Source organism: Silene latifolia, chromosome X (genome assembly GCF_048544455.1).
Source record: "Silene latifolia isolate original U9 population chromosome X, ASM4854445v1, whole genome shotgun sequence".
NCBI classification, from domain to species: Eukaryota; Viridiplantae; Streptophyta; class Magnoliopsida; order Caryophyllales; family Caryophyllaceae; genus Silene; species Silene latifolia.
This window is the reverse complement of record NC_133537.1, coordinates 335,425,545-335,449,669: the sequence shown is the minus strand read 5'-3', so window position 1 is coordinate 335,449,669 and position 24,125 is coordinate 335,425,545. Positions and strand designations below refer to the sequence as shown.

Here is a 24,125-nt window from a genome sequence, read left to right as displayed (position 1 = left end):
TTTTGGACACCTCCGCCGCTATACAAAGTATTTCCTTAGGTTGTCAGTGTTCCAATGGCTCATCAAAGGCACACCCTCCATGTCTGTCAGCCGGTATGTACCCGGCCTCATCTCTTCAACCACTTTGTAGGGACCCTCCCAGTTGGCCGTCAATTTACCATGAATATTTCCTTTGTTGGTGGCGGCCGACTTTCTTAGAACTAGATCTCCTACTTTTAAGTCCCTTTTGTGGACTCTTCGGTTGTAGGCTCTTCTCATCCGGTTTTGGTATACTGCCAAGTTGAGGCGTGCTGTATCTCGGCTTTCCTCGACCAGGTCTAGGCAGGCTTTCAAGCCTTCCTCATTTTCGGCTGGGTCAAAGGTTCGCGTTCTGTATGTCGGCACCGTTGCTTCAATTGGCAGGACTGCTTCAGATCCGTAGACTAAGTGGAAAGGACTGTACCCCGTTGCTTCTTTCTTTGTGGTTCTAAGGGATCACAGGATACCGGGTAGTTAATCGGCCCATCTTCCCTTTAGGTCTTCAACTTTCTTCTTCAAACCGTTAAGGATTGTTTTATTGGCTGCCTCCGCCTGTCCGTTGCTCTGTGGGTGGCAGACGGAGGAGTATGCAAATTTGATACCAAGTTCTTCCAACCAGCTCATTATTGTGTCACTCCAAAACTCTCGGCCGTGGTCAAATACCATGACTTGGGGTAACCCAAAACGAGTTATGACATTTTCCCAAATTACCTTTCTTACGGCCGCCGTCGTCTTCGCAGGTACCGCCACCGCTTCAATCCATTTGGTGAAGTAGTCAATGGCGACGATCAGGAATTTTCTTCCTCCGGAGGCCGTTGGAAATGGCCCTAATAGATCCATCCCCCACTGTGCAAAAGGAAGGGGATTAAGCACCGGTTGCAGGTCTCGGGAAGGAGCGTGTATCACCGGAGCATGCATTTGGCAGTTCTTGCACTTTTTGGTTTTGGCTCTGGAATCCTCAAGCATGGTGGGCCAGAAATAGCCGGCTCGGAGAGCTTTGTGGGCTAGCGTTCTTGCCCCCATGTGATGACCACAGATGCCTTCGTGAATCTCTGTCAAAATTAGCTCCGCGTCGGCTGGACCGACGCACTTCAAGAGTGGTTTTATTACGGACCTTCTGTATAATTCTCCTTCAAACAACAAGTACCTGGCGGCGATCCGTTTTATCTTGGCCGAGAGATTGCGGTCCTCCGGCAACTCATTTGTAAGTTTGTATTTCACTATCGGAGTCATCCACGTCGTCTCGGCCTCGATGTTGCCCACCGTGCAGAGTGTGTCGGTGATGCTTTTAGCAGTCCTGATATCCACTAGCACGGTTCGGATGATATTCTTGATGGTTGAACTGGCAAGTTTTGAGAGAGAGTCGGCTCGGTTGTTCTCGGACCTGGGGATGCACTGAATTTTGAAGAACTTTAATTTTGCTGTGTCAGCTTTCACCCTTTCCAGGTATCTTACCATCCCATCGTCTCGCGCCTCAAACTCTCCTCTGATTTGGTTAGTAACCAACAGTGAGTCTGTCTTCAACACAATGTGTTCTGCTCCGGCGGCTCTGACTAATTCGACTCCAGTTATCACCGCCTCATATTCGGATTCGTTGTTTGAGGCCGGGAAGGTGAATTTCAAAGTGTACTCAAACTCGTCCCCGTTTGGGCTGATGATAAGGATGCCGGCGCCTGCGCTGTTCGTTGTGGAGGACCCGTCGGTGAATACCTCCCATACACCGGGGTGTATCTCTTCTTGATATGTGCACTCGGCCAGGAAATCTGCAAGTGCTTGCCCCTTTATCGAAGGCCTCGGTTTGTATTGAATGCCGAAACCGGATAGCTCTACTGCCCACTTGATGAGTCTGCCGGATTGCTCAAATTTTTCCAATACTTTCTCCAATGGCTGGTCGGTTAAGACCGTCACGGGATGGGCGTCGAAGTAGGGTTTTAACTTCCTTGCGGCAACGACGACAGCAAAGGCTGCTTTTTCAATAAGCGGGTAGTTTCTTTCGGCGGGCAACAATGTATGGCTGACAAAGTAGATTGGGTGCTGCTGCTTGTTCTCTTCTCTGACGATCACGGCACTGACCGTGGCCGAGGTAACTGCTATGTATAGGTATAGCGTCTCCCCAGCATCGGCTTGCATCGGCCTGGACAGGGTTGGGAGAGTCTGAAGATGAGCTTTCAGTTGCTTGAAAGCTGTGCTCTGTTCCTCCCCTCCCCCAAGCTGAAGTCTTTATTCCCCTTCAACACTTTGAAGAATGGGGTGCTCTTGTCGGCTGACCGAGAGATGAAACGTGCTAGAGCCGCCATCCTCCCGGTCAGCATCATAACCTCTTTTCGATTCCTTGGCTCCGGCAGGTCTAGGATTGCTCGGACTTTGTCTGGATTGGCGTCAATTCCCCTGGCGCTGACAAGTACGCCGAGGAACTTACCTGCCCGGACACCGAAGTTGCATTTCATTGGGTTGAGCTTCATCTTGTATTTCCTTAGTGAACAAAATGTCTCGTGTAAATCGGCCAAGTGCTCATTTGTCGACTTGCTTTTACAATAGCATCGTCGACGTAAGCCTCAATGTTTCGCCCTTTTTGATTTTGGAACACTTTGTCCACCAGTCTTGTGTACGTTGCACCGGCGTTCTTCAAACCAAACGGCATCATTTTGTACATGTATGTGCCGTTAGCAGTGATGAATGAGCATTTAGGCATGTCTTCATCGGCCATGAATACCTGGTGATACCCCGAGAAGGCGTCCAGCAGGCTCAGCATAGTGTAGCCTGCCGTGGCGTCAATCAAACTATCTATCCGAGGCAAGGGATAACAATCTTTGGGGCATGCTTTATTAAGGTTGGTAAAGTCTACACACATTCTCCACGCCCCCGATGACTTCCTCACCATCACAACATTAGCTAACCACTCAGGATAAGTACAAGGCATGATAAAGCCCGCCGCTAGTAATTTATCTACCTCGGCTTTGATGGCCTCATCTTTCTCGACTGAGGAGTTCCTCATCCTTTGCTTGACAGGGCGAGCGGTGGGGAGTACGTTCATCTTGTGAATAATTACCTCCCGGCTCACGCCTGACATTTCGGCCGCTGAGTAGGCGAAGACGTCTTTGTTCTTCTTCAGCAGGTCTAGGAGAGCGGCCCTGAATTTTGGTTCCAGGTTGACACCGATAGTTACGGTGCGCCCTGGGTCAATTTCCACCTCTTCAGTCTCAGCTCCTTCGACCATGCCGACGGAGGTTTCCATGCGTTCGCCCTCCTGTTGCAAGGATGGGCTCTTCCCCTTCTCTGATTTCTTCGCCACTTTGAAGGATTGCGTGTTGCACCCTCTGGCGGATACTTGGACATTGACTACCTCATCTTTCTCGTTCTTTGAGACGAGCTTATGCGCTTCCCCCCGGTCCGAGACATACATCAATGTCAGGGCCCGGATGGACATTACTGCGTCGGCCTCACTCAGAGTGACTCGGCCTATGAGGACGTTGTAGGCAGATGAACCGTCAATGACCACGAACTCAGACATAACGTTCTTGGCCGCACCTCCCTCGCCGAACATCACCGGCAGCTTGATTGACCCCAGGGGTACCAGGCCGGCCCCAGAAAAACTGTACAACGGGTTGGTGCAGGGGCTCAAGTCTTCAACCTTCAGACCGAGGCTGAGAAAGCATTCTCTGTACATAATGTTTGTGTAGACGCCTGTGTCAATCAGGCACCTCTTCACCAAGTGGTTGGCTATGTCCAGGTGGACTACAAGTGGGTCGTTGTGAGGAGCGATGACTCCCTCGTAGTCCTTCTTCCCAATGGTTATATCGGGGATGTTGGAAGCGGGGGTTGCTGTGTTGGGCACAAAGTTGATGGCCTGATATAGTTCATTCAGGTGCCGTTTGTGCCCATGAGAGGACCCACCGTTCTCGTTGCCCCCGATGACAACATTGATTACTCATACCCGTTCAAAGACGGATTTCTTATTTGACCCGTCGGCATCTGTTTTTTGATCTCTGGCGACGTATTTGCCGAGGCTCCCCTTCCGGATCAGCTCTTCAATGGCATTCTTCAGATGTCGGCAGTCGTTTGTTAAGTGGCCGGTGTGGCCGTGGTATTCACAGTACTGGCTCGTGTCACCGTCACTCCTCGGCCTAGGGGGGCCTTTCCCACTTCTGACCCTCCTTTTTGCTCAGGGCGAAGACCTCGGCGGCAGATACGACCAGGGGGGTGTGATCATTGTACCGCTTTCGGTAGTACGGTCCCGAACTCCCCTCGGCGCCCGTCGAGTTCTGTTTCCCGGCAGACTTGTCAGACCGTGACCTATTATTGTCACGGCGTCTTTTATCCGGGTTGTCCTCCCGGTGGCTCTTCTTCTCTGAGTGCCCAGCCTCGCTGTGGCTTACCCAGGTCTTGTGATAGTCCTCTTACCTTGATGGCTTGGTCGGCCATCTTCCTGGCGGCGTCCAAGCCCAGGCCTCCGTACTTGATGAGCTCGTTTTTTAAGTCTCCCCTTGGGAGGCCTTTCATCAGCGCGAAGGCCGCCAGCTCGGGATTAATCTCTCGAATCTCCAGCTCGGGATTAATCTCTCGAATCTGCTGAACCTTGGCGTCGAACCTCTTCACATAGCTTCGCAGAGACTCGCCCCTCTCCTGTCTGATAGTTAGGAGATCCGATGTCTCCACGGCCCTCCTCTTATTGCAAGAGTACTGGACTAAAAAGGCGTCCCTTAGGTCGGCGTAACAGTATACCGAGCCGTCGGGGAGTCCCTTGTACCAACTTTGAGCCATCCCATGCAAGGTCGTTGGGAAGACTCAGCACCAGACTTCATCGGGTTGTTCCCACACCGACATGTACGACTCAAAAGCTTCGGCGTGGTCGGTGGGGTCGCTATCCCCTTTGTATGTGAGCGCCGGCAACTTCAGTTTGGTTGGCACGGCGGTTTCAAGGACATAGGCACTGAGGGGCTGTCTGACCACGTGTCGAACGACACGCGGCGATCGGCTCCTCGCATTCCTAGTCCGGCTCCTCTCCTCGTAGCGGGAAGGACTTCTCCTCCGACTCTGGTGAGTCGGGCTTCTTCTCCAACTCTGGCGAGTTGGACTTCTTTCGCTCCTCTGGGGTAGGCCTCGTTGGTGCCGCGGCGATGCTGTCCTCCCTCGAGTGCGGGAAGGGCTCAGGTCTGCCGCTGTCGCTCTGGGTTCCCCCGGCGTCTTGACTTTGTCAGCCTCCTCCAAAGCTTCGTTCAAGTTTCTTGGAGTCACATTTTGGGCCCTGATCTCCTGGACGGGTTCCGCCGCTCTTGTCGGTGTGACAGTGTGAGCCGGCGTACTACCAATTAGGTCCAGGAGTAGTTTCAGTTTTGCTGCATCAACCACATGTCCCATGATGGTGACTTGGTCGGTGGGCAGCGGCGTATCTGGTATTATCGGCATCCCGTACTCCGGTTGGATCACTCGGCCGGTGGAGGGTTGCACAACTCCAGAATTTGGGATGATATCATCTTGGCAGAATTCGGTTTCGTCGGTCACGAATACTTCTTGTTGTTTCGACATCTTCTTAGCTTTCTGGGTGGGTTTTTGTGTGTTTTTTTTTTGTTTGGGAATGAATGTGACTAGCTTCTAGTATCTTTCCCCACAGACGGCGCCAATTGTTCCGGGTGTAATTCCAGAGCAAGTATTGTTACCACCCGTGCTAGTAGAATGACGTCTTTGATTGAGTCCCCCTTTGACCTCTCCTGAAACAATGAACAAATTGAGGGCTCGGCTTTGGCCGAGCGTACTCACTCCGACGCTCAAGTCAGTAAGCTTAGAGAGATAAGTTGTTGTTACTTGGCTAAGTGTATTGTGTAGAGAGATAAGGAAGATATTACCAGATGAATAGTGATTCTTAGGTTAAATTGTGGATCCTTTCCTCAATGAGGGTTGAGGAGTATTTATAGACTTTCACCTTTTGTCACGTAGTGGCCAAGTGGCCAAGTGGCTAGCAGGTGGAAAGACCGTTCTACCCTCGGCCGATGGACCCATGGCAGGCCGACCGAGGGGTCTTGGATATGAGTACGCGGATGTGTGCCCCGGCTGGCTAGTTGCCTGGCCGAGACCCAACAGACAGGCCGATAGGCTGCATCGGCTAGGCTGTCCAAGTCGTTGACTTGCTGTGGATATCTTTGACCTTGCTCAATATGTTGACTCGGTCAGCGGGTGCAGAATATGCCCCATCAGCGTTGTTGATATTTAGCTCAGGGCGTGAGCTCGGAATCGGCTTCCTTGATAAAATTAGAACTCTGGTATTGTTCTGTAACTCCTTAACTCCTTTTTTTTAGGGTAGTTAGCTCGAAATCGGCTTCCTTGATAAAATCACCTACATGATTTGTGCCCCCTTAACTATAAAGGAGTATTACTGTATTTTCTTTATCAGGTTGAAACAATAAAGGAGTATTTACTGTATTTCTATATACTTTATGCAAAGACATTATTTCTATGAATCATGAAAACAAATTGCCAATTGACCCAACCCGGCCCAGCCTAATTCGTCTGGCTAATATCTAAGCACAAAAAACCTTGCTGCACAAATGACACAGAAAAGCTCGTATAGCTCGCTCGTGATGCCAGGTTCGGTTGGAATTAGTATTCTACTAGTAATGCAATACCGTAACCAAGTGGAAAAAAAAAAGAAGCGGAAAGTCTAATTAAAAAGTTTCGAACTTATCATTTTTACATTGGAGTACCGGACCTTGGAAGTAATTTAAAGTTGCTATGAAGTAATGCTGGATTGTTTGTGAAAAGTTGTTCACAAATTGAAGATAGTATTCCCATGATTTAAGCAGAAAAGCTTCAATATCAATCACCTGTTATCACACAAGTTGTTAGTTCTTAGCTAGTCGACGAGATACAGGAGGAGTGGAGTAGGTTGAAAGTATAATTTGACTTAATGTTCTGTAGTATTGGAAGTATAATTTGACTTAATGTTCTGTAGTAGTTGAATCACCTGTTATCACACAAGTTGTTAGCAAGTCAGGCGATGATTGAATGATGATGTCTCCCCATTTGACTCGAATCTATCGTTTATGACTTAATGTTCTGTAGTATTTGGGTAAAAGTATCTTTTAAGATACTCTTGTGGTTTTGTCGCTGTTGTGGTTGTTTAGTATTGGAAGTGGCAGTTGAATGAAGGTCAAGATTTTTGGGACGTTAGTATAATTTGTAGGGCATTCTATTAGATTCATTCGTATTTATTTGTTTGCAGCTGAGTCTGACAAACCAAGAATTCAGGCTAGTTTTGTATGTGGTTGACTGCAGGATAGAAAGGTCGTTGTTCTTGCCAATACTCTTATTGTTTCGGTGTGTACTTCACTGCTTTGTCTATTCTAAGTTCTTACTCCTTTTATTTTATGTGACAGCAACATATGACTAAATTCTTCTCGAATTGTAATAATCTTGGTTCGGGCAAACTAGATTTTAGGCTGTTTTACGTGACCGTATGCTTGTGCTACTCTAATCCTCCATTTTTCCTACTAATTACCATTTTAAGAACAGTTTGTCGTTGACTGAATATGTGCAGATTCAGAAGAAAAAGGTGTGGGAATTAGTCCAACCTCATCTCAAGACTGATGCTGCTTGTGTCGCAGTGCTGGACGGGCGTTTCATGATGACATCTGCTGGTCATGTGGCTTCTTCGTCCCTGATGAATGCAAATATATCCTAAATTTTTAGTAGTGCGCCATTTAAAACTCACGGGCTTTAAATTTCTTTGGACAGAAATAACATTTGAAAATTTAGTTAGTTTGATACGACATGGTTGGAGCAAATGTGAGTATTGTCCATGAAAATGTCCATTTTGAGGCTAATTAGTTTTATACGACATGGTTGGAGCAAATGTGAGTATTGTCTATGAAAATGGCCGAAAAATTTGCGCAGCACCCTAAGAGCTAATTGATAAAAGATGTGGGAGTATTACTACTGACATTAGAATTGATTCTTATTGCTACAAGGGAGGCATAATTTTGTCATTGTTTTCAGGAAGTCGCCTTATTTGTAGGGCATTTGTGTCCGGGTTGAAAGTTCATTATGTATTCGTGTGTGTGTGTGTGTAAAGTGACCTCTCGGATCGTGTCCTGGTCTTCCCTTCATCTTAGTCAACCTTGTAAGCTAATTGTCATTTCTGCCATCCTGCTTGGTTCTATTAACCACTTTATGGCTGCTACTCCTATCCCTCTTGGTATTTGCAGGAAGATCGATTCTTTGATTTCTGCTTTTTGGTGGAGAAAAGACCTGAAACGGCACTCAATTCACCGGCTTGCTCGGGATTTTCTTCATCAACCTCGACAGAGCGGCGGTCTTGGCATAAAAAATGTTCACCTTCTCAGTCAGTCTTCTCTTTTGAAGAACCTTTGGCGCATCCACCTCAATCCTACTGGTTTGCTAGCTAAGTATTTGGTCCCTAAATATAGGAAGGATCTTCCTTTCCCGAGTACTAAATCACAAGTTTCACAACCGTCGTTTTTGTGGTCGGGCATTTGCCAGGCTGCTAGGTCTTGCTCGCCTGCTTTTGCCTGGAAGATTGGTAATGGTCGTTTGATCAATCTATTCACCAGCAGTTGGGTTAATGGAGAAATTCCCTCTGTACGCCAATCTGCAGATCTCCTCTGGTGATTGGAATCCTCTTATGCTGATTGGATTCCTCTTATGCTGTTCCGCTACTTTCAGCCACAGTGTGCTAAAGATATCATCGGTATGGAGCCACCAAGTCTGGATATTGACGATTTCCTTTATTGGAAGTTTACAGAAGACGGCGTTTACATGGTCAAGTCCGGATACTCTATTTCGGATCTCCTCACTTCATCTGGTGATTGGAATCCTCTTATGGTGTTCCGCTACTTTCAGCCACAGTGTGCTGAAGATATCATAGCTATGGAGCCACCAAGTCTGGATATTGACGACTTCCTTTATTGGAAGTTTACAGAAGATGCCGTTTACATGGTCAAGTCCTGATACTCTTTATCTTTTATCTCATACTTCAACTTCCTGTCCGCTCTCTTTGTCGGATGCCTTCCCTTGGAAAATCATTTGGAAAACACGCTGCACTACCAAGTTTCCCTTGCTGCTCTGGCGTTTGGCTCATAACATCCTCCCAACTTTAACAAATCTCTCCTACCGTGGTCTCCAGGTAAGTACTTCCTGTGCTCTTTGTAATTCCCACCCTGAATCCCTGGATCATCTTTTCCGTACTTGCACTATTGCCCAACATCTGTGGTGATCTTCCCTGCTTGGTATTAACTCCTTGGCTTAATCCTGGCTTCACTTTCAATCGTTGGCTTGCTGATCATATTTTGTACCTGTACTGAAACTCGGGTTGCTCTCACACCCAATTGCTGTATGGATGGAACGAAATTCAGTTATTTTTGACGAAGTCGCAGTCGACCCTCTTCGTATCCTTCGTCTCGCTGACTACCTTGTATATTCGCATAGCCAGTTTCCAGGTTTTTTTCCCGATCCTGCTTCCTCCCCTTCTCGTCTCCTCCCATGTTGATTATTCTACCCCATCAGCGGATATTTACTACTACATCTATGTGAAGAGGGAAAACGTCAAAGATAGATTTCTTACCTCATATTCCGAGTCTGTCACTGGCAACACTGTGCTGAATTCCCTTCGTACTTCCGCTGCCTTTGCTGCCCTACCAGGACCCTCCTGCTCTCTATGCGTTGCGCTCAATCACCCACTTTTCTCTTCTGTCTCTTTGGTTTTGAATAAGCCAGTACCAGTTTATTTGCGGCACGCAATTCGAGAAATCCGCAACCTTTTAGTTCTGCATCGTCATTGATCTGTAAGCCTAGCTAGCTTTTTCCGTCCGTTGTACTTGTTACTCTTTTGTTTTAATATAAACAGTTCATCGTTTTCAAAAAAAAGTGTGTTCATGTGTAGTCTTACGTTGAGTTTCTGCCAAGTATAGCATCATGGGAAAATTATCCTTATACATCGGTTTCACATAAGTGGTAAAGTGGTCCTAGCACCGGATGGATCAAGTAATTGAGTCCAAATTCTCGCAAATCTCTTACAAGTCTTGTTGAAAAAACTATATAATCGAAACTCAATTGCTTGCGGAAGGCATGGGCCACGGTCTATGAATCAACTAGGATATACATACTGGCCACGGTCAATTAAGTGGACGATTCAAGTGGCCATCTTGACGGGTCAGTTTTCGTGGCCTAATTTCCAACGAATTGGTGTGGTCGGAGGTGGTTCAAAATAAGGCGTAGTTGTTACAAACTGGCCACACCACAGTTGACTCTTGGCGTTGCTTTCATAACCAGGCTCAATAAATGAAGAGTTTTTCTAACATGCTTAGGAAACCAAAGCGGTGGATTATACATCTAATCTAATGTAGTCCATCATCGATGATCTACTTTTTGAGCATTAGATAAAGTTTTTAAATTTTAATTTAAAATTTTTGAGTTTGATTATAAAGTTTTTGAGTTCATTTACTTAAACATTAATCTCAAAAAGTTATGTTATAATTCAATTTTTTTTTTGAAAAACTCAATCAATTTTTTTTATATAAGCTCAAAACAAAAATGTAATTTATAAACCGTATAGAACTAAAAAAAATAAAATATACAAAAATTCAAAAAGTCAATAAATGTACAATTCTTTTTCTCTTAAGGAAACAAAAAATAATTATATATTTCAATTTCCATAAAGACATCACTCAATTCTCTCTCTTTTTTACTTTCCTAACCAGACATGGTTTAGAAACCGATAAAAATATATAAATAGTGTCCCGATTGGCATCATCACATAAGAGTTTCGGTTGAAAAATATACTCCGTAAACCCTAAAAAAACTAAAATTTGCCTAGTATACAGGATGATGAAGGTGAAAATTGGAGAGGAGGGAGTTTGCTATGATACTAAACGCAAGCACGACGATATTTCACGGTTCGTCTTTTGATTCTACTTCTTCGTCGTCGTTAATCTTTAATGGATACTTAGCTATCTTTCTTGATTCTTCTGTCGTGTTACGGTTTTATCGGCTTAATTGTGTGTATTATTATAGTATGTGATTTTCAATTTAGGGTTCTTTTTAAATATTTTTTTTTTTGTTTTTTCATTCAAAATTTATTGTTTTTGGTTTTGCAAACATTTAACCTACTGTAGTAGCAAAGTGCTATTGACATAATAACTCAATTTGCACATCAACTACTGCCTCCTAGTCCGCGTATTGCTCCCTCTTTCCTTTTTCATGCTAGTCGGGTTTTTTTCACTCTTTCCTTATTTAGAAACCCCATCATGATAATGTCAAATTTTGATCTCCACTAATCGATTCTGTTGTATTACCATCTATTTTGGTTTTGTAATCTATGGATTGGCCGAAAATGAGCTTTAGAGATTAATCATGGGGCTATCTTGTTATATATTCCAGGGAGGGCGGTGCACCATTTTATTCGTATATGACCTCTGAAGAGTTTGCAGATAGTGAGAAAGAAATCGAGGAACTCTTGTCGTAAGTCTCATCTTCATTTTACTACTTAATTTATGTTACATACTCCCTATTTATCATTGTCATATGCCCTGTTGCCCTGTTTTAAACGATATGTCTCGTCTTTTTGGCTACTTTAGGCATCCGCCTGGCTGGGATGATCCTAACACTTACAAGAAACAGAGTGAAGAAATTTGTGAGGAATGTTTCCCAATAATCCAGATAAACTTCCCTGAGGTTCGCCCTTTATTCTTTTCATTCTCTTACCCCTTCCCCTTGATCAAGGTATAATTATTTAAAAATATGAAGATATTTAATTGAAAATTTGCAGATGTCCGATTATGAACTGGTGGAGTCGATGGATGCGTCTATTTTTCTCACTTGGAGTTGTTTTGCTCATTTGAACTTTAAAGCTAAGCGGAAAGGTGCTGCAGATTCCACTATATGAACTTATTTTGTTGAGTTTGACATCACAAATCGGGAAATCTTGCGCTTCTGTGAAATACTAATCGACTCTTCTTCAGGTATATAAATGAATGTCTATTATTACCATTTCAATAACCAAGCTCTTTTTAATTTACTTTTATAAGACTGTTAAATTTATATTCAAGTTTAAGGTTTATGTATGTAGTTATTTCTAATGTGGTTAATTTGTGTAATTTCAGGTAATAGTCGCAAGTGTTCCCATTGTCCCGAACTTGAAGGTGAAGATGCTATTGCAGGTTATGTCTACCATCCCAAGGACACTAGTTCCTTTCACGGCGGTTATTAGAGAATGGCGGTGGTTGTAATATATTTGCTATCTGGATTATGTTTTCGTCGTATGTTTTGTATTAAAATGACTGGAACATGTGTGTTGTTATGATTTAGAAATGTCGATTATGTGAAGTTGTATTTTGTGTTGCGATTGCTGAGTAAAAAGTTGTATTTAAAAAGGAAGCCCTATTTAAGAAAACCGAGTAAAAGTTGATTATAATACAGAGTAGTTTATAGTTAATATAGTTAAGACTAAAAGTGTTTTTACGAGAATAAAAAATGATTCTTAAGAAGTCGCGGGTAGAAAGCTCATGAGGTGGAGGAAATGGTATTGGATTGATTTTAAAGTAGAGTACTTTATCAAATGCACATTTAGGAGCTTACAATAATGGCGGATTGGAGGGTACAAATTTGGGAAAATAAATCCTTCCATAAACTAAGGCTTACAAGAAAAATCAACAACACAAATGGTAAATTATTGAACTCAATCACCAAGATATAATCATACAGTGATTGAGCTATCCCATATGGTCTCCAGTTTGCACAAATATAATTAAGGGTGTAATCAAGACGATTTGATACTGACTGATCTCACTTCTGCTCGAAATCGGCTTGTATGATATAGCTTGAACTGGATTCAATGTTCTAGCTCGTCTCCTAAGGGCACTCTCTTTATTTATAATACTTTATTTTAAACATTATGTTGATTGTAACACCTTAGATTAACTTGTATTTTTTAGGGCCCTTTTCAATCGGAAAAACAAATACTCCGTATTAGGCTATTAGCTAGCTCGGCGGTTAAGTGTTTTACATCAATCTTCACTCACGGATTCCCGAACAAGAAATAATCCAAATTATCTGGTTTTTATTCGGTTCGTTGGTTGGATTTTATAAACATGTGAAGTATTTTTATCATCCAATGGTAGGAGTTATTTTGAATTCGTGTCATTTTTGTGTCAATGATTACGAGAAAAAAGTTACGCTAAATACCTACCGTTAGATTGATTCGTTATTTTAGTGTAAATAATATAAAAGTGTGATTTTAAATTAGTAATTTCAAGTCTTGTTTTTTTCCAACTAGTGTTATATTTTGTCGGGTCATTTTTTCGGGTTGGTTAGTTTCGGTCGGTCGAGTCGATTCTACGGGTCAACAAATCTCGGATCATATTCAGGTCGGCTTGGGTTAATTAATTCAGGTTTCGGGTCAAATTCAAAGGTTGAAGTTTGGGTCAATTTCGGTTATTGGGTCAACTTTTTCGGATTTGGAAAATCGAGTTGGATTGGTTTTGCCTTGAGTCAACCCAAACCAAGGTATTATCCAACAACACTAGAATTGAACCCACTAGAAGTTAGGTTAAACATGTCGTGGCAAATTGGCAATCGTAATTGTATTAGACTTTAGACTATTAGGGATGATGAATTGATGATGAGAATCGGATCAATAGTGTCAAGAAACCTACGACGGCAACAAATAGGAGGTGTACTCACCAAGCTACCGACAACAAAGTACGATGACGCTCTTCTCAACTTCCTCCATCTCAGGGCCCACCCTTTCCCCTCTTTCTTCTGCTCCTCCAATTTTATTTCTCAGGTTCTTTTATTTATTTATTTATTTATTTATTTTTTCTAATTTAATTTTGAATTAATCTTTATTCATCGTTCGAATATGAAACTGTATTGTTAATCCGTCTTAACTATTCCCACTAACACCTATTCCTTCCGTTCCGCTGTATTTTAGTTTTCAGCTAATCTTGCTATTGCTATATATCCGCTTCATAAATTTAAAGACGGTCAAATGAAATTTTGAAAGTGGTGACTTTTTGGCCCCACCGCCACCATCCAACTTGTTGCTTTTCCTATTAGGAATGCGCCGTCTTTAGTTATAGACGGATATGTCTTATTTAAGAATTCATGAGCCTATTTTAGGCGGTTCTTTTCGGCTTAATTTGAGCCTATTTTAGTTCTGGTCATTAGCTCATTCAAATCTACTCCTACACGGCTTCATTCAATTTACTCCAACCCAACTCCGTTTAGTTCCGCTCCTTTTAGCCGGAAAACAGGATCTCCCTCTAAATCTTTTCTATTGTGGAGAGATTTTGATTTGCGGATGGAAATGGATGCTTCCCCCTACCATTTTTCTCTACCATTATTTCATTATTTGTAGTAACTCATATTTTGAAGTTATAAAGTACTCCCTCTATATCAGACCAATGCTAACACTTACCTAATACGACCGTATCATACCAATTATAACATACTATAAATGGGCTGTTTTTCACCCCATTTGCTTTATTTATTGCGGTCTCCAAGACGACACTTTGTCCGTGTTTTTTTTTTTTTTTTGAATTTTTTTTTTTCGTGAAAAATGTCATGAAAATAAGTGTAAATATTTTTGTTTTATAATCTAATAATTTTTATTCTGCAACTTATTTACGGTCAAAGTTCCGAACTTTGACCTCCCAGAAACAAATGGGGTGAAAATAAGTTTGTCGAAGGAGTATATTAAATTTAAAATAAAATTCAGATTATGTAGTACTCCGATATGACAATTTGGGAAATTTGCTAGCTAATACGCAGTCTCACCTTTTTGTGAGAGAAATTTTGAGTTTATGGGGTATTTGGATTTGAACGGAAGAAGTATAGTGTAGCCGTGTAGGTCGAAAATCTATTTCCAAGTCGATAAAACTTCTGTGAAAATACGGAGAAAAAAAAAGTTACTCCTCCCTTCAAATCCAAGCACCGCGGTTTCACTTATTTCGTGAGAGAAATTTCGAGTTTATGTTTTACTTTTTTGGATTTGAAATGGAAGAAGTATAGCGTGTAGGACGAAAATCTATTTCAAAGTCAGTGTAGCTAAATCTGTTGGGGGTCTAGGGTACATGTACAATTAGACAATCAATTGGTCTCCCTTGTGACGGGTTACCATTTGTGACGGATATTTTGTGAGATAAAATGGTAACAAAATGGGTTAGTGGAGAAAGGGGACCACATGAATAGTGTTGCAGAGAGAGAAAAAGTGGGTATATTGTGAGGTAAAATGGTATCCGTCTTCAGCTTGTGACGGATATGTCATGTCTTCAATGAGAATTTGTGTTTATAAATGGAAGACACTGATTCTAGACTTCTAGTTATGGTATGCTTTTCTCTGCCTAGTACAGTTTTGGATGTTATGAAAAATTAAGGCATGGGGACCCATCGTGCGTGTTGTTGTTGCCAGTGACGGAGCCAGGAATTTAAGTTAGCGGGGGCGAAAATTTTCAGGGGGTGCAACGGTAATATTATAAGGGGCTCAAAAAAAATTGAAAATTTCAACTAATAATTTGGAAATTTTCAAACGCCAGCGGGGGCGGACCGCCCCTGCTTGCCCCTCCCTGGTTCCACCACTGGTTGTTGCCATCGTAAAGGTTGTGCGCGGTGTACTGTTTTTGTTATGAAAACTTGCCATATTATTATATCCCAATATTCATGCTTAAATTCGCTTCCTAAACTTTAATTTAGGACATTTAATAAATATTTGCTCTTTACCCTTTTTAAATGCAGGTTGAACAAACGACCGTAAATAAGTATCCTCTTGATCAACTTGATAAGCTATCACTTTCCGATGACGAATGTTCTTCCTCGGAGGACGAATGTTCTTCCTCAGACGACGAATGTTCTTCTTCAGATGAAGAAGACAAGTGGTTTACAAAGGACTGGTCTTTAGATGAGAAAATATTTCAGTCTTGGTATTTTAGCGAGGTTAAGCGAAATATAGTTGCTCCTTTTATTCAAGTATTCTCGGTCTCACTACATACCGACATTGATGATGATAAACCATGTGAAGTTTATGGTTCTATTTATGCTACTAACTCCCGAGGTGTTGTTTCCAATCTCTATACTAAATTCGTTGCCAATCCCGAGACCGTTCCTAACAAGGGTATCTTATCCCTAAAAGGGGGATATGATATCGTTCTCTCATATGGTCCGTCCACAAACACCACCATTGATTTCAATGTCAGTGATAAGTCTCGCAACACCGTGGTGATTAAAGAGAAACATAATTTGCATTCCTTTAATGAAGATTTTGAGGATACCTCTAACAAGCTTATAAAAGATATTGTTTACGGTGAGCGTTGTTTTGCACTCGTTTGCTATGCAAAATTCTTGTATGGATGTCGTGTTGTTGTATATGTTGCAATCTATACTAAGCGTGACACAACTAGCACTTGTGTTGATGTCCACGGAAGCATTGTCGTGGGATACGACAATGCTAGGCGATTTTGCAACAATGATGACGAAGTGAGGGATATGAAGTATTTGCTTTTCAACAAGCCGTTTGACCAACCTGAACGGGTTATAGTTGGGAGGACTATGAAGCTATCTAGATCTGTAGTGGTTCTTCCTGCAGGTTCCGCTCTCGTCATTGATGCAGACGTCTCAGATTCCCGTGGCCGATTAGTTAGTGGCTCTGTTGAGTTCCATGTGGGTGGTCAAAGCAAAAAGTCAATTGATGATGAATTTGGTACTATTAAAGTGATTGTGGTCTTGGACCGTCCTCATTCGGAGTTTATACCAGATTTTGATAGTAGAGAAGATGTCGGAGAGGCCGAATTGGATGCACTGACAGATAATTCACGGGTCGGCGTTAGCAACAAAATTGATGATCAGAAAAATATCCAGGTAAACTCATTAAGTTCCAAATTTTTATGACTTCAAATGTTAATATTACGAGTTCAATCTGTCAAACTAGCGTTGGGCAGCTACGGGTTAGTAATATTGGTTTGCAGGGCCGTCTAATGAATTTGAGAGGCCCTCTTCTACGGACCGAAATGGAGGGCTCAGATTAAAAAATAGCGATCCTTACGAAATTTAAGAAATACTATATTAAAATGTTAAATAAAGTCCCTAATATATTTATTGCACTAAAAAGATGTATTGAGTACATTTTTGTAACATAGGAGGATATTTAAACTTTAACTTGCCATTTAATTTAAGCAAGTGAAAGTGAAAAAAAAAAAGGAAAAAAGTGTGTCAATTAGCGGTATCCGAAAGATTTGGATCAGATATGGATATCTGCCTTTAGGATTGATTGATTTCCGATTCGAACTAGCATTTTAGATCGGATATCCGATCAGTGCTCCGCCCTATTAGCGGGTATGGGTCCTAGGTGGGGATTGCGGGTTTGGGCCTAGGTGGACCTGACTGAAAGCCGACCCGATGGACTTAACCCAGTAATATTGTTGTTTTAATGACTTAACTAATCCTATAGTTCAATGGACTTAACCCAGTAATGTTGTTGTGTGCATAATTTGTCTGAGCAATCGCTTTGTAAACTTCATGGGAATCGAGAGTGATTAAACTTCGGTTATGTTAGTTGAAATTTAAAAACTTTGCTGGATAATACCAAATTATGACGTCTTTTTTTGCCAAAGTGTTTTACTATTGCTGAACTTTGTTAAATTTCGTTGGTGAGTTGGCCTAAATAAGCATATGCTTAAGCAGTTAAGCCCAAGGCCATGCGAGCCACGAGCGAAACAGTGCGTCTTGCTTCAGACGGGCCTTGTTGCCTTAGTACGCCTTTTTCCTTTTAAAAGTAAGCTCGGTGATACTATTGAACTAATGGACAACATGATCGGTTTTCTAAGTCCCGAACAATACATTTCTAATGTTGTCAATTGTTTTATTGATGCTCTTAATCCTCTTTTGATCAGGCTCGTTCTCATCCAGAACAGAATTTGACGTTGACTCATTTTGAGTAAGTCTCTACAAATACAAATTCTCATATGAAGCGATCCTTTTATTTGACTTCGACATTAGCAAAGCATGTCGTCAAAAAAAAAAAAAAAAAACTTAGCACAGCATTTTTTTCGCTATAGAATTTGGTATTGACTTGTTTATTCAATAGGGGCACACGTTCAAGCGACAACACAGTCGAGGCTAGCAAGCTATTTTACGGGCTTACATTGGCGGAGTTGTTCTCTGTATATGTTTGTGGAACTAATCACAAGGTTTCTAGTGTTTGCGGAAAGATATCTGTTGAAGATTCTAATCTCGACCGAGTTAAGAATATCTTTGGACGGGACCTCGACAATCCAGATATTTTATCGGAGGAGAAGGGTTCTATTTTAATAGAAGGTCAGTATCCGATGCGCTGTCATGATCCATTTCGTATGTATCTCTATCTCATAGACCCGACAAACAACAAGGAATTATGCTGGGGTGAATTCGACTACAATCATATAACATCTCGAGGCGATCTTCCATTAAATAAAAGACTATGTACATATATCAAAGGAGCTCATGGCTATGCTTTGTTACATTACGTCATCTTCGACAGTGCATGCCAAGCTACCGTTGAAATCCGGTTCCTACCCGACCATCCTTCATCCCTTCCCATTTTTATTTGTGGGTCAGTCTTTGCTACTTATAGCAATCAGAGCTATTCCACAATGTATGCGAAGAAATATTACAGAAGTCGGCTTTTTTATAAACCAAAGACTGATCGTATACAATTAGTCGATGATTTGAGAATTCCGTTATTGAAGTCAGTGGTCGTGGTTCCTGAAGGTGCCGCTCTTGTTGTCGAGCTTGACTTGGATATATTGTCCTGTAGCAACGTAAAAGATATTGTGTTTGGCAAGAAAGAGATGAAGATCGGTTTGTCGAGAACAATACGTGCTGAAATACTGGGAAATTATTCCGGCGTTCAAATTTCGGCCAAGTTCGAGCGTTGTTGATTTTTTTTTTCTTTTTTTTTTCCGCTGGTGAGGGAACCCGCAGCCGCTACATTCGGTGCTCACTGGGTGTTGTTGATAAGTATTACTGTGCCCCTTAACAATAAAGGAGTATTACTGTATTACTATATACTTTATGCAAAGACATTATTTGTATGAATCATGAAAACAAATTGCCAATTGACCCAACCCGGTCTTGCGTAATTCGTCTGGCTAATATCTAAGCACAAAAAACCCTGAAAAGCTCGTATAGCTTGTGTTGTTTTTATCCGAGCATGGCTTGACCCAAACTGCATAGACTGATCTGTTTTTCAATATCCAACCCTTGATCACCTGCACACTAATTGTTATTGCGGGTAGTTTATATGTTTTGGTGTATGTAGACGACATTGTTATTGCGGGGAATGATTCCAATGGAAGACTAAAAAGAAGCAAATCGTCTCTCTTTCTTCAGCTGAAGCAGAATACAGGTTATTAGTGTAGTGGCGGAACCAGGATTTTGTTTAATTAAGAAGATGAAAGGACAACCTTATGGCTGCTACTCCTATCCCTTTTGGTATTTGCAGGAAGATCGATTCTTTGATTTCTATCCCTATTCACTGGCTTGCTCGGGATTTTGCCCCTGCATTTATTTTCTTCTTCATTCATGCTTCTCTTTCATCTTCTCAATAACCATCATTTCATTGCTCCCTCTACATCAAACAAATTTCTATGCAACAGTTTCTACATCAAACAAATTCTTAAACCCAATATTTAAAAAATAGTTGGCAGTAAACCCACCCAAGAATATTACAGTTTCCCCCAACTGTCCAGCAGACGCCTAAGCGGTCAACATGAGCTTCCAGGTTAAGATAATGAATATAATTCATATGGCACAAAGGGCAATCAACAAAAACCCGATAACAAAGTTCTACTATAAACCCTTTGCAAAATGAGGCTGCATCAACCTAACATACAATCCGTTTTTGGCGGCCAAAGTGTCATGGGTTCCTTCCTCGACTATCCTACCCCCATTAAGTACGACAATATTGTCTACGTGTCTCATCATCGCGGCTCTGTGGGCTATGAGAATTGTTGTTTTATTTCCCATTATTAATGTATCCAGAGCTTCCTGAACCACTCTACTAGATTCTGATTCTATGGCTGAGCTTGCCTCATCTAACAACAAAATGGGTGCATTTTTTAATACCACTCTAGCTATAGCAATTCGCTGTTTTTGTCCAGGTGTCAAATCTACACCCCTCATACCAACATGAGTGTCATAGCCATGAGGTAAGCTGCTGATGAAGTGATGAGCATTTGCAATCCTAGCCGCCTCTTTCATTTCAGCTTCACTAGCATTGTGCCTTGCATATATGATATTTTCTCTTATTGTAGTTGAGAAGATCACTGGTTCCTGCTGAACTAACCCGAGATGGCTTCTAAGCCATCTCAAGTTGAATTGCTTTAGATCTCTTCCATCCAGGAAAACTTGACCGGCAACTGGGTCATAAAACCTTTGTATAAGAGATATTATAGTGCTCTTTCCCGACCCCGAAACTCCCACGACAGCGACAGTTTGACCACCGCCGACTTTCAAACTGAAATTGCTCAGCACCAAAACTTCTTCGGGTCCAATTTCGCCAACACATTGCTCACATAAATCTTCCTTTGTGTATACTTCCTCTATTTCGAATTGATGAGGGATAAATTAAATTGGGGATTTGGGGACTTTCTCTATTTCGAATTGATATAAATTAAATTGGGGATTTGGGGAAGATGAGAGAGAAATTAAATTGGGGAAGATGAGTATGAAGGGGAAAAAACAAACTGACAAGTAAGACGAAGGAAGGGAGGGCAAAAATGTCCTAAAATCAATTTTCTACCCAGAAAATTTGAATTTTGACGGAAAAGTGGTCGGATTCCGATATTGGGTGCAATTTGTAAACTGAGCTATTAACTTGGGTGTAATTTAATAAAAAAATTTGACGTGGGAGTAAATGTAAAAATGTGTATTTGACGTGGGTGTAATTGATAATTTACTCTTTATATTATTTCAAAATCTGCCCACAAACCTTGTAATTTATTCAGTTTAATCTTTGAAACCTATGATTTTATCTTGAAAATTTGAAATATTATGATGAAAAATTCAGTTTTTAATTCTTTATATTTAAACTTCTACCTTATTTTTGTAAGATGTGGTTTTTAGTTTGGTAACTATCGTTTTTGGTTTGACAACTTTTTAGTGTTTTAAATAATATGGCTTTGAGATGATTTTTTTGGGCAAAAACGCGTGCGAAATATAGTCGTCATTCGAGGTTAATGCGGAGGTTGATCAATGGTGGCTTAAGGGTGGAAGGCGGGAAGCGGTAAGGAGCAGATCACGGGGGAGAAGTGAATGAAATTTGTCAAGAGAAGTTTGTAAAGTTACACTCACAACAAGTCAACAACTTCCATCGGTTATTTGTTTGTTGTTTTGGGCTTTGTCAGATGGGTTGGTCTTATAGCATAAGACCGTCTCATCTAACAATTTGTGTTCATTTTATGTCTAACTTCCGATCACTCGTTCACAAAAGAGTACAACAACAACAACAACATCAGAGCCTTAATTCCAAAATGATTTGGGGTCGGCTGACATGAATCATCCTTTCGAACCGTCCATGGGTGAACACACGCCTCAAAATGCGAATAAAAAAGGGAAAATGAAAAACAAAAAGGAAGAACGAAAATGTAATGGAAAGTCAAGGTAAACTTAGGGGTATACTTACAAAATAAATGCGTATTCAGATTTTAAATTAAAATAAATGCGTAGATTTTAAATTAAAATAAATGCGTATTCAGATTTTTGCACCTACAAAGAATGTGGCCAAATACTCGGCTTAGTCTGATACTCTGATTGTTTCGGTGTGTACTTCACTGCTTTGTCTTATTGTCTATTCTAAGTTCTTACTCCTTTTATTTTATGTGACAGCAACATATGACTAAATTCTTCTCGAATTGTAATAATCTTGGTTCGGGCAAACTAGATTTTAGGCTGTTTTACGTGACCGTATGCTTGTGCTACTCTAATCCTCCATTTTTCCTACTAATTACCATTTTAAGAACAGTTTGTCGTTGACTGAATATGTGCAGATTCAGAAGAAAAAGGTGTGGGAATTAGTCCAACCTCATCTCAAGACTGATGCTGCTTGTGTCGCAGTGCTGGACGGGCGTTTCATGATGACATCTGCTGGTCATGTGGCTTCTTCGTCCCTGATGAATGCAAATATATCCTAAATTTTTAGTAGTGCGCCATTTAAAACTCACGGGCTTTAAATTTCTTTGGACAGAAATAACATTTGAAAATTTAGTTAGTTTGATACGACATGGTTGGAGCAAATGTGAGTATTGTCCATGAAAATGTCCATTTTGAGGCTAATTAGTTTTATACGACATGGTTGGAGCAAATGTGAGTATTGTCTATGAAAATGGCCGAAAAATTTGCGCAGCACCCTAAGAGCTAATTGATAAAAGATGTGGGAGTATTACTACTGACATTAGAATTGATTCTTATTGCTACAAGGGAGGCATAATTTTGTCATTGTTTTCAGGAAGTCGCCTTATTTGTAGGGCATTTGTGTCCGGGTTGAAAGTTCATTATGTATTCGTGTGTGTGTGTGTGTAAAGTGACCTCTCGGATCGTGTCCTGGTCTTCCCTTCATCTTAGTCAACCTTGTAAGCTAATTGTCATTTCTGCCATCCTGCTTGGTTCTATTAACCACTTTATGGCTGCTACTCCTATCCCTCTTGGTATTTGCAGGAAGATCGATTCTTTGATTTCTGCTTTTTGGTGGAGAAAAGACCTGAAACGGCACTCAATTCACCGGCTTGCTCGGGATTTTCTTCATCAACCTCGACAGAGCGGCGGTCTTGGCATAAAAAATGTTCACCTTCTCAGTCAGTCTTCTCTTTTGAAGAACCTTTGGCGCATCCACCTCAATCCTACTGGTTTGCTAGCTAAGTATTTGGTCCCTAAATATAGGAAGGATCTTCCTTTCCCGAGTACTAAATCACAAGTTTCACAACCGTCGTTTTTGTGGTCGGGCATTTGCCAGGCTGCTAGGTCTTGCTCGCCTGCTTTTGCCTGGAAGATTGGTAATGGTCGTTTGATCAATCTATTCACCAGCAGTTGGGTTAATGGAGAAATTCCCTCTGTACGCCAATCTGCAGATCTCCTCTGGTGATTGGAATCCTCTTATGCTGATTGGATTCCTCTTATGCTGTTCCGCTACTTTCAGCCACAGTGTGCTAAAGATATCATCGGTATGGAGCCACCAAGTCTGGATATTGACGATTTCCTTTATTGGAAGTTTACAGAAGACGGCGTTTACATGGTCAAGTCCGGATACTCTATTTCGGATCTCCTCACTTCATCTGGTGATTGGAATCCTCTTATGGTGTTCCGCTACTTTCAGCCACAGTGTGCTGAAGATATCATAGCTATGGAGCCACCAAGTCTGGATATTGACGACTTCCTTTATTGGAAGTTTACAGAAGATGCCGTTTACATGGTCAAGTCCTGATACTCTTTATCTTTTATCTCATACTTCAACTTCCTGTCCGCTCTCTTTGTCGGATGCCTTCCCTTGGAAAATCATTTGGAAAACACGCTGCACTACCAAGTTTCCCTTGCTGCTCTGGCGTTTGGCTCATAACATCCTCCCAACTTTAACAAATCTCTCCTACCGTGGTCTCCAGGTAAGTACTTCCTGTGCTCTTTGTAATTCCCACCCTGAATCCCTGGATCATCTTTTCCGTACTTGCACTATTGCCCAACATCTGTGGTGATCTTCCCTGCTTGGTATTAACTCCTTGGCGAATCCTGGCTTCACTTTCAATCGTTGGCTTGCTGATCATATTTTGTACCTGTACTGAAACTCGGGTTGCTCTCACACCCAATTGCTGTATGGATGGAACGAAATTCAGTTATTTTTGACGAAGTCGCAGTCGACCCTCTTCGTATCCTTCGTCTCGCTGACTACCTTGTATATTCGCATAGCCAGTTTCCAGGTTTTTTTCCCGATCTTGCTTCCTCCCCTTCTCGTCTCCTCCCATGTTGATTATTCTACCCCATCAGCGGATATTTACTACTACATCTATGTGAAGAGGGAAAACGTCAAAGATAGATTTCTTACCTCATATTCCGAGTCTGTCACTGGCAACACTGTGCTGAAT

At 41.8% G+C, this 24,125-nt stretch overlaps 4 protein-coding genes across 4 annotated transcripts; 3 read left to right on the top strand and 1 right to left on the bottom strand.

Annotated features, from left to right (window-relative positions):
- Nucleotides 1-10,802: 10,802 nt before the first annotated feature.
- LOC141618966 (uncharacterized) lies at nt 10,803-12,823 on the top strand. The gene is made up of 6 exons (XM_074436013.1): nt 10,803-10,922; nt 11,407-11,487; nt 11,604-11,700; nt 11,795-11,987; nt 12,129-12,281; nt 12,596-12,823. The coding sequence occupies exons 1-4, from the start codon at nt 10,852-10,854 to the stop codon at nt 11,909-11,911; spliced, it is 366 nt and encodes a 121-aa protein (XP_074292114.1). The 5' UTR covers nt 10,803-10,851; the 3' UTR covers nt 11,912-11,987; nt 12,129-12,281; nt 12,596-12,823.
- Nucleotides 12,824-13,585: 762 nt separating this feature from the next.
- Nucleotides 13,586-19,103, top strand: LOC141622415 (uncharacterized). The gene is made up of 4 exons (XM_074438448.1): nt 13,586-13,810; nt 15,760-16,878; nt 17,910-17,953; nt 18,104-19,103. Exons 1-4 carry the CDS (start codon nt 13,643-13,645, stop codon nt 18,933-18,935), a joined length of 2,163 nt encoding a protein of 720 aa, XP_074294549.1. The 5' UTR covers nt 13,586-13,642; the 3' UTR covers nt 18,936-19,103.
- Nucleotides 19,104-19,830: 727 nt separating this feature from the next.
- LOC141620952 (ABC transporter B family member 20-like) lies at nt 19,831-22,641 on the bottom strand. The gene is made up of 2 exons (XM_074437691.1): nt 22,623-22,641; nt 19,831-20,597 (listed from the first exon to the last, which is right to left on the bottom strand). The coding sequence occupies exons 1-2, from the start codon at nt 22,639-22,641 to the stop codon at nt 19,846-19,848; spliced, it is 771 nt and encodes a 256-aa protein (XP_074293792.1). The 3' UTR covers nt 19,831-19,845.
- A 34-nt stretch (nt 22,642-22,675) lies between these two features.
- LOC141620951 (putative mitochondrial protein AtMg00310) lies at nt 22,676-23,473 on the top strand. Its single transcript, XM_074437690.1, has 2 exons — nt 22,676-23,104; nt 23,189-23,473. Exons 1-2 carry the CDS (start codon nt 22,676-22,678, stop codon nt 23,471-23,473), a joined length of 714 nt encoding a protein of 237 aa, XP_074293791.1.
- The last annotated feature ends 652 nt before the right edge of the window (nt 23,474-24,125 follow it).

Excerpts from the sequence above, each read along its gene's own strand:
- LOC141618966 (XM_074436013.1), top strand. The coding sequence starts at position 10,852 with ATGATGAAGGTGAAAATTGGAGAGGAGGGAGTTTGCTATGATACTAAA. Across the intron at positions 10,923-11,406 it reads AAGCACGACGATATTTCACG|GGAGGGCGGTGCACCATTTT; the intron begins GTTCGTCTTTTG and ends TATATATTCCAG. Across the intron at positions 11,488-11,603 it reads GAAATCGAGGAACTCTTGTC|GCATCCGCCTGGCTGGGATG; the intron begins GTAAGTCTCATC and ends TGGCTACTTTAG.
- LOC141622415 (XM_074438448.1), top strand. The coding sequence starts at position 13,643 with ATGATGAGAATCGGATCAATAGTGTCAAGAAACCTACGACGGCAACAA. Across the intron at positions 13,811-15,759 it reads CCTCCAATTTTATTTCTCAG|GTTGAACAAACGACCGTAAA; the intron begins GTTCTTTTATTT and ends TTTTAAATGCAG. Across the intron at positions 16,879-17,909 it reads ATGATCAGAAAAATATCCAG|GCTCGTTCTCATCCAGAACA; the intron begins GTAAACTCATTA and ends TCTTTTGATCAG.
- LOC141620951 (XM_074437690.1), top strand. The coding sequence starts at position 22,676 with ATGGCTGCTACTCCTATCCCTCTTGGTATTTGCAGGAAGATCGATTCT. Across the intron at positions 23,105-23,188 it reads TTAATGGAGAAATTCCCTCT|CCACAGTGTGCTAAAGATAT; the intron begins GTACGCCAATCT and ends CGCTACTTTCAG.